Genomic DNA, 9,447 nt, shown 5'->3' with positions numbered 1-9,447 from the left:
TGAACGTACTCTGCTCCGTAATCGTCCTAATAAGTAACAGAATAAAAGCTGATTAAGAATTGCGGTTTGAAGCAAGACAATGAAGTACATGTATAAAGTGATACAATTGCAATTGAATCTTAACTCTTACAAAACCGAACTTTTTAAACCTCTAAAAATAATTGTTCTTAACTGTTAATAATAGAAATACATCTTCTTGAGCGTTTTTAACCAGTTAGCTGTTTTTGATGAGTATACTTGTTATGAAGAAATGTGCAATATTTTGTGTTATGACGAGTATACTCGTTATATGTAAAAAGTAGTTATAATTTGCTGTTTAGATTGCAATTTAGCAATTGCAGTAAATTGCAGCAATAAAATCAAAAAATAAAATAGTCATTTCATTACAACTTAATTCTATATTATAACAGCCACAGACACTCAGTGTTTAACGAGTATATTCGTCATCGCTTACTTTTTACGATATATTTTAGGTACATACTTTTCGAAGAGGTCGCAATCGCTAACCGGTTAAGATGACATAAAACACTAAAATGTAGGTGTGTAGAGGATGGTTGGTCTGTGAGGTCTAATAGACGAGATTGCTCGTTGTTGAAACCGTCGAATATAATTAAAATAATAAATTAATGTACAGCCTGTATACGTTGAGTTGTTAATACAAAGTATAAATCGCAAAATAAAATCGCGGATAAATACTCGTTAATGCTCGTCGCTTAACTCAGTAGATACTCGTGCTAACGCTTGGATCGCTCGCTGGTACAGAATAGATACTCAATACTGAAGATACAGATACAGAAGATACTGTGCTCTTTTCGGTTGTTTCGGTTTATTTATACTAGTCGGGGGGGAGGGGGGGTCGGAAAATTCAAATTCGTCTTTATTCGACGGTTGCATGTAGCGGCGACATTGTTTTGCCCGGAATTTATTTATCATTACGTTTCATGCGTCAAGGCTGTGTTAATGTCCCGAGGCAAAACAACAACATGAGTCACTCTCGATTCGTGTCGTCCTTTGACTCCTGTGCTGCTACAGGTGTTACGATCTGGTCTTGATCTTCGGTGTTCGTAACCGTTGTGCTACTCTAGATGTCGAATTTTATGTTTCTCGAGTTATATTTATGTCAAAACGGTAGTTGCTGCCATCACCACATTTGCAACAAATAGTTATTAACTGTATCGATTGTATCGACTTTCATTTGTTATTTTTGAAACAAAGCAAACGACTGAATGGAATGATTTCAGAAACTTGTCGTACTCTACTAGATCGCGAATCGATTCAAAACTTATCGCTCTCTTCTAGAGCGCAGCACTATTTTGAATTTCCAAACTGTTGTATCCTTGATGTTTTAATTCGTTAATGTAACCGTATAGGTAGCGTTACCTAACGTATGAATGCAACAATGGATAAGTCCGCTATGTGCAAGAGTACTAGCACGGGAAGGACTAAAGTTTTCTTGAAATAAATAAATATTTCTGATATCGTCTTAATTGTTGACAATAATATTCAATGAATAATTTTATTGAAGTCGTACATGTCAGTCATACATGAAGTGATACAAGTCCGAAATTGAAAAAGAAAATGTTACAATGTTTAACTTCTCACTTTGCTTATACGTATGGTCGATCGCACTCTTGGAATATAGTACTGAGTTAGCATAATTGTTGGAAGACTGAATTGACAACTGACCAACTGAACTCTTAACAAACTTTTACCTGAACTACGACTTGACAAAATTTCAACTGGACCCTTATAAATTTTAACGGAACTGCTTGAACTGTTAACTGAACTAAAGTCTTCCAAATTTTGAACTGAGCTGCACTTGACTTTCTCAACAAAACTTCGACTGACTGGATTGGGCTTTATAACTAAACTGAATGACTGACTCAATAACTAAAAACTGACTTTAACTGACTGACTTTTAAACTAAAACCCAGTTGACTGAACTACTCTTTGACAATTTTTACTGAACTGTTACAAAATTTTTATTGAACTCCCTGTCTCTAAATGGCTACATTTATTTTTATGATGAGACTATCATGGCCAAATGTCACATGACGGATTATTCCATGATAGTTTTGGTACGTGATTTCATCTGCGGACGCTGGAATCTTTCGTTCTACTGGTGTCCTTTCAGAAATGTTAGTGTTTCAACTGATGTAGTTTTCGTGGAATTATTATTGAAGTCGTCTTTTTCTAAAAGTCCTTGTTGCTACATTCTTCATGCAGTATTAGTTTCAGCTAATGGCAGGTCGTACTCTGCTAAACACGTGGTCATCTTGTTGATGACAATACTTCATACTTTTGCGCGTGTGTTTGTTTGCCGCTGCAAATGCTGTGTGAGAGGATCGCAGCATCTCAGCTTCTATTATCTGCTTATTGCACTGTGTATTGTGGTGGGAGGGCGCGCGCAATGCGGCGCGTATCAGTGGACATCTTATTGTTCCTTATTTCTATTTCGATATTCTTAGATTTTAAATCTGTTCAACAATAATGTTGTGTACTTGCTTATTGATTTATTACGATATTAAAGTATTTGTATGTGCCATATTTCTTATTTCCCTTAATTTTTGTGTTTTTAATTCCATTTGCCTAGAGTTGAGGTTCGCGCAATTCGCGATTTACGACGCATTTCTTTCACTGTGCTCTGCACGAGCCGTGACAGTAGAGCTGGTTCATTCGCTTTTCCGATACCGTTTTATCGAAGAGAAGTACATTCATCGTTTGTTGTATGATGCGTATAGTATATAGTATATCGAGTATGAAAGTATTAATTGTAAATTTTAATATTTTAAGAATTTGTTAAAACCGAAAATATTTGTTTTAGTAGTTAGAGCGTAAGGAATATTTTGAGATTATCTGTTACGTTAACGTATCATGTACCGTATACCGGCTATGCATCGGGCAACGAGGCTCGTTTAATCAGTCAAGGATTGTCAGAATAGAGTAGAATTCCCGCGTCGAACAGGAGTGAGTTTGATTGTATTTAAGTTAAGTTCGCTCGTTATGTGTCTCGATTTTTGATAATGCAGCCTCTCTTAAGCAATTAACATTCATCGTCTGATAACTATAGCTGTGGGCTATGACAATATCGCTTTCCTAACGGATTAATGAAAGCACAAGCGAAAACCTCGGTGTACGCATGATTTTCACGTGATTCTTGTGAAATGCACGGAACTCTTCTCCGTGCAACATTCTCCTTTTTCTTTTTCTTCTTTGCGAGATGTAGTTAAAGGCAAAGCAGACAAGGAAAAGGAAAATAATGAAGGAGAATTCCATCGCAAGGAAATCTTTTGAAACAGTGTAAGGTCTCCACGAAAATTCAGAGTTCGTGAAATGAAAGGAAGGAAATAGGCACTGAAAGAACTAATTAAGAGTCTTGATGAGTTACCGCGCAACAAGTAAGATGATGTTGCAGGATGTTCAGTATCAAAATATTTAATATAGATTGCTGTGTGAACGATGGAACGTCAGCAATGATTGCAACGTAACGTTGCATAACCTAGCCGGGAATTAAATTGTAGGGAGTTTAGTTAACATGGAAAGTATTTTAATACAATTCGCGTACTTCCACGAAAACCAGAGACTTTCTTATTCGATACATCGTCAATGTATAAATTTCTCGTTATCAATGCCGTTTCCTTCGTTATACTAATTCAAGTAGCATCGTAGATAACAAAAAATTGGATGGTTAATGCACGCGTTAACATCGGAATAGAACAGACTTTTTATTCGCCATATCAGACACGGTTCATCGAATAAAACACAATAGGAACGAAAACAGAATACTTGCGGATCGGTCGATACCATTTTATCATTTATTTACCGCAACGATTGTTCTTTAGATCTCGAGAGGGCAGACTACTAAGCAGAGAGAGAGAGAGAGAGAGAGAGAGAGCAAACTACTAATGATTGATCTTATCGTGGACGAGTGGCGTCCTAATACCTGTGACGGAAGAATAAATGCCACGCGCAAAAGGTAAGACAGAGAAGGTAGACAAAAGAAAACGATGTCTACGACGATTCTCAACGGGATGTGAAAGCATGTTGTGGATACATACGGCGTGTGTACATGTACGGGAAGGAAATTACGTGCCGGAATCACTATAACGTGACTCTAGACCTTTGCATCTGTGGAAATTTGTTAAAAGGGGATGCTGTAAACTTGACCTTGGAATTCAAATCTTTTTCTACTTGCATGGAACCGGAGTTCATGGAACGGAGTTCACTTGAAAATGTAACTTTCAATAGCTTTTGCATCTATTTTATCTTTGATGTGCTTTATAATGTTATTTCATAGTTCAATGGCTGTGCCATGTTTCTGATAACTCACTGCAGCTCGTAAAGAATACTTCAATAGTGATATATTGTTCTGTTGCTGATATCCGCATCATCAGCTGCCTAGTGTTATGATGCAAATTATTTATATTTGAACGATATTCGACGCAAATAGTTAATAATTTCCCTCTTAATTTACTGTTACACACAGTAATGAAATTCTAGTTTTTCGTTGATACGAGAATGCGCAGTATTACCTCTTGGTCACCAAATCGTTGGTCTAGCCGATCGCATCAATCTGGACTTTCTATTTAATAGTGACCCTCTACTATTCCCTGAGCTATTGCGTAGCTTTTTGCTGTTTTATCAACAATGCTCATATTATAGTCAATAACATAATATTTATATTGTATATTTCCTTTGTGAATATATTCATATCATAAGTAAAATAGCTGCAAGTACTACTGAAACGTTAACATCATTATTAAGAAAAACGATTGAATTTTGACCTATGGTTCTCTTGATAAAGGTGGTCCTCGTAGCGATTGGAATACAATGCGACCAAGTTTGACCTTGAATTTCAAATCTGTACCGATTCAGAGGTATAGAGTCACGCTACGATGATTGCGACATATAATTTCCGAGGGTGCATCTCTTCCAAGTGTCTGGGCGATGTCTAAAAGAAGAAGAGAAATAATGATAACAAGATACAGGAAGATAAATGTGCATTCAACGTGATTGGTGTAGCGCCGCAATGCTGTCACTGGAGGTTGCCTACAGGCGCCTGTATGCGTATGCAACCTCCGATTGTACACTGCCTCTCGCCAGATCTCACATCCACTCCCTGTCGCTCGCTGTGTTTTCCAAAGAACGATTAAATAATGTTCTCTACTTTCCTTTTGCAGCTATCAGCTTGATGAAATTACTAACTACGTAAAAAGGTAAGATTTAAAAGTGCACGAACGTTTAAAGGGAGAAACATTCGGAGCTAATGATTGCCAGAAGTGATTTCTACCGATTTCTACCGTGATACTCTCTTACCGCGGACATCGTGGCTTAAAAATATCACTGTAATGATTTTATGAACATTCGAAAATTCATGAACGATCTTCTGCGGCAAATAATTCAATCGCATTAAATCCGTAACTGGACAATTGATTGACGGGTTATGAATCGGCAGCCGTAATGCTTTTTCTTCATATCTGAGTATATCTGTAAAAGAAATAGAACGGCGAAAGTCTATTTTAATCGCGCTCGATTCTTCTATAATCCGCTATGTAAAAAATTCGATTGGAAACATTCGCGACCAGCTACGTTTCTAATCAATTATTTTCAATCAGAGCTCGCGAGCGAGTCTAAATTTATTGTGTAGCGACATTTTTCTCCAATGTGCGTGGTCATTTGAAATTCGAAGAAATTTACCACTCAGCCGAATAACGAGCTGAAACCAAAGTAATTTATCGCGCTTTTAACATGTACTCGTTGATTTATTTATTAGAATATTTAGTAGATATGTGGTAAAAAAACGCGCTTCTCAATATTTCATACATAGATGGAGATTAAGTTTTTTAATCGAACAAACGTTCAACACCGACGATGCGCGATGCGTTAAAAATTGTAATGTATAATTAATCACTTTGTTTTAAACAATAATGATCGTATTAACAGGATTTTGCATTTAATATCAGCGTAGTTTTGCCATTTTTTGCGAAAATAATTATAGAAGTTCACTACTTGTGACGCTGGAGGATCGTTATATTTTCATAAGAGCTGCACGAAAGCGTCGGAAGTTTATTGTCTACTATGAATCGTGAACTAGCGACAAATAATTCTACGTAGAAACGGAAAAATCACTAGAAGAAAACATCGAAGTAAATTTAAAAGAAGGATAAAGGAAATTATACAATTATAAAATTAAAATCATAAAGTCTAGATTATAGGATACAATAAGATTTATTGTAAGTTAGATCGCTTCTACATTAATAACACTTCATTGACACTTCAGCAATGCTAAAACTGTGCAAAGAAATGCAAATCAAACATACTCATCCTTTGACCAAAATACATTAGGAGTAGTATACATGACAGTAGCAGATGCAGGAATAGTTATCGAATTTGTGAAGACGGTGGTACCTGGACGAAGATTGGGACCAACGCTGACGGTATGAACTATCAGAGTAGGAGAAAGTGGCAGGGCAGCTCTAGCATTTACGGTGACAGGTACATTGGCAAAATTAAACATAACAATTACAGTGTCATTTCCTAGAGTGCGAGTAATACTCAAAACCCTTTGGTCGTATACGGTAACGTTTAAGGAACCGTGTGCGATCACTGGTCGCCTTTTCACGCTCATCACACTTTTGAATACCTGGTAGTGAGAGTAATATAGCTCCTTCTGAGCTTCCAGGTTCAGGGTCTTGTAATTTGGATGCACGGGTAGCCAGGTTTTCGCACTGGTGGAGAATCCAGCACTGGTGCTGTTGTCCCATTGGTACGGTGTTCTTTCGGGATCTCTGGATTTCAGAAAGTATCTGGCGGGACCAGCGTTGCAACCAGCTGGATCGACAGTTTCGGCGTACGTGAATTGTCTGTCTATCATTCCGATTTCATCACCGTTGTAAACAACCGCTATGCCAGGTAGGATCAGCGCCATTTCGGTAATCTCATCAGCTCGTCGTCTTCCGAATCTAGAGGCCACACGATGATTATCGTGGTTGCCCACGACCCAGTTCGGCACGCTACCCTGAGGCACGGTATTGACCCACTTGTCTATCAGATTTTTATAGTCCATTGCGGTAGATTTGTTGTTCAGCTCTGTAATAAACATAAAGTTGAAGGGAACATTGGAGCCAGCACTGTAGAATTTAGTGGTTAGGTCATGAGTAGTATAGGCTTCCGTGAGAATCAACTTTGGATCGGATCGGGTACGGTTGGAGTGTTCATCCATCAGTTCCCTCCAGCTCCGGAGCGTCTCGTAGGTCTCATTCTGATCTTTCGTGTAAATATGCACCAGGCTATCGTAATCGTCTTTAGGGACATCGGTCCTGTTTGCGCTCGGCTCGTCCCGGAACTTGGCATCCTCGAACATATGATTGATAGCGTCGATGCGGAAACCGTCGACTCCGCGATTCATCCAGAAAGTCAACACGTTTTTCATTTCCTGATCTAAAGCCTGACTGCGATAATTCAAATCTGGCTGACCTGCAGCAAACTGATGTAGGTAATACTGCTTGCGGACGTCGTTCCACTGCCAGGCAGATCCCTGGAAGTTGCTCAGCCAGTTATTTGGCGGCAGTCTGGTGCCATTTACGATTCTGCCATCGTGCCAGACGTAGTATTCATCGTACGGCTTGATCCTTTGAATACTCTTTTTGAACCAGGGATGGTCGTTAGAGCTATGATTAGGCACGAAGTCCATGACCACTTTGAGCCCGAGGGACTTAGCTTTAGTTACCAATTTGTCGAAATCCGCTAAAGTTCCATAATCTGGATCAATGTCCGTAAAGTTGGAGATGTCGTAACCGAAATCAACTTGTGGACTCCTATAGATCGGCGATAGCCAGACGACCTTAGCACCAATGTCCTTAACGTGTTCCAGTTTGCTGGTGATACCATTCAGGTCACCGATACCATCTCCGTTGCTGTCTTTGAAACTCCTCGGATAGACTTGGTACACGATGATATTTTTGTACCAATCCACATCCACGCCCGCGCTTAGCGCGAATAGCAAGGAACACGTTGCAATCGTTAGTCGAAACATGATGGATTACTGAACCAAGAGAAACACGGTCGACTATTTATAAAACGCAACGTTATTGATTATCTGTTTACATGTATGCTTCAATTATCTGTTTATTAAATTTCTTTCACTCAGTTAATAAAAGATAAGTTCGTTTCGAATAAGTGTCAATGATAAGGAAAAGATAGTTAGGTACTCGAATACTATCATGCACCGTGTATCAATTTATATTTTGTTATCTGATGCTTCTTTGGAAAGAAATTTTTTATATCAAAATTGTTTTTTTCACATTCGATAGTTTAAACAAACTGACTGCTCGCGAGGGATCGCAAGTTTTTTCTATAAGCGGAGTATATTGTACGAAACACAAATTCTGCTAAAATTCGTCGAAGTATAGAGCCACTCGAGAGACGGTTAACTCTTAGAACCGCATGATCTCGTGTGTACAAGGCGTTTATATGTGGCAATCTAGTTTCTATCGTTCTCCGACTAATTATATGGCCAACTGCACTCGTACAAATCATTTACCTACTTTCTTTTCATCGAGGCTAATTATTTAATAATAATAATAATAATAATAATAATAAGAATAATAAGTTTGACGAATAATAAGTTTAACGATTAATAAGATTAACGAATAATAAGTTTAACGAATAATGAGTTTAATGAACGCTATTAACAATATTCTTGGGTTCAAATGAATCCGCGGTCAACGGGATAACTCTTTACTATGCGTAGAATAATTTTAGGCACAAAATACGATTGCTGAGACGCTCGGTATAAACTGCTCGATGTGTCACTCTCCAAGGCGATCGCACGAATAATAAATTGATGGAAATTTTCCTCGCTGTACGAATGCATTTGTTTGTTATATACTCGTTGGAAGCATCGAGAAAGTTCCAATCGCCGTTGCTAAGGAGTTTTTGCTTGGAGTTTGATTATTAATACAACATGTGTCCCATTATATTGACACCTCCGAGGTACAATCCCATGTGGCTAGGCTCGTTCTTAAAGCCGTATGCCGCCACAACCACATTTCTAGGGAGAACCATACAACCACTCCACACCGCCGTCAGGCAAAACGTTCATCCCGTGACCTACGTTCGGCGACCAGTTGTCACCTCGAGTCCAATTTAGCTATCACAAATCTTGAACAATTACAATCAGATTGAATAGCAACAATTGCTTAATTACAGCTATGATAAAATCTAGATTACAATGTTGCGGGATTATCCAACATTCCAAAGGCTCCGGTGTTCTTTCATCTCTGTCATATATATATGTCGGGTTCACATTATGATTAGGATTAGGGGCGTGTAACAAATTTTCATTTAGATTAGACATTGTTGTTATGCAATAGAGAAGATATTTACAAGTACAAATATGATTATTATAGAATTGGACAAGTAACCGTGGCAATTAGATACTCGAGA

The 9,447-nt window shown here is 38.2% G+C and overlaps 1 protein-coding gene across 1 annotated transcript; it reads right to left on the bottom strand.

Annotated features, from left to right (window-relative positions):
• Window positions 1-6,209: 6,209 nt before the first annotated feature.
• On the bottom strand, window positions 6,210-8,059 carry LOC117162243 (maltase 2-like). The gene has a single exon (XM_033344102.2). The coding sequence runs from the start codon at window positions 8,033-8,035 to the stop codon at window positions 6,311-6,313; it is 1,725 nt and encodes a 574-aa protein (XP_033199993.1). The 5' UTR covers window positions 8,036-8,059; the 3' UTR covers window positions 6,210-6,310.
• Between the last annotated feature and the right edge of the window lie 1,388 nt (window positions 8,060-9,447).

This window comes from Bombus vancouverensis, chromosome 13 (assembly GCF_051014615.1).
Source record: "Bombus vancouverensis nearcticus chromosome 13, iyBomVanc1_principal, whole genome shotgun sequence".
NCBI lineage: Eukaryota > Metazoa > Arthropoda > Insecta > Hymenoptera > Apidae > Bombus > Bombus vancouverensis.
Note: the sequence above shows the minus strand (reverse complement) of the source record. Positions and strands in the feature narration are given on the sequence as shown.

Bases quoted from the DNA above. Each gene is read 5' to 3' on its own strand.
- LOC117162243 (XM_033344102.2), bottom strand. From the start codon at position 8,035: ATGTTTCGACTAACGATTGCAACGTGTTCCTTGCTATTCGCGCTAAGC.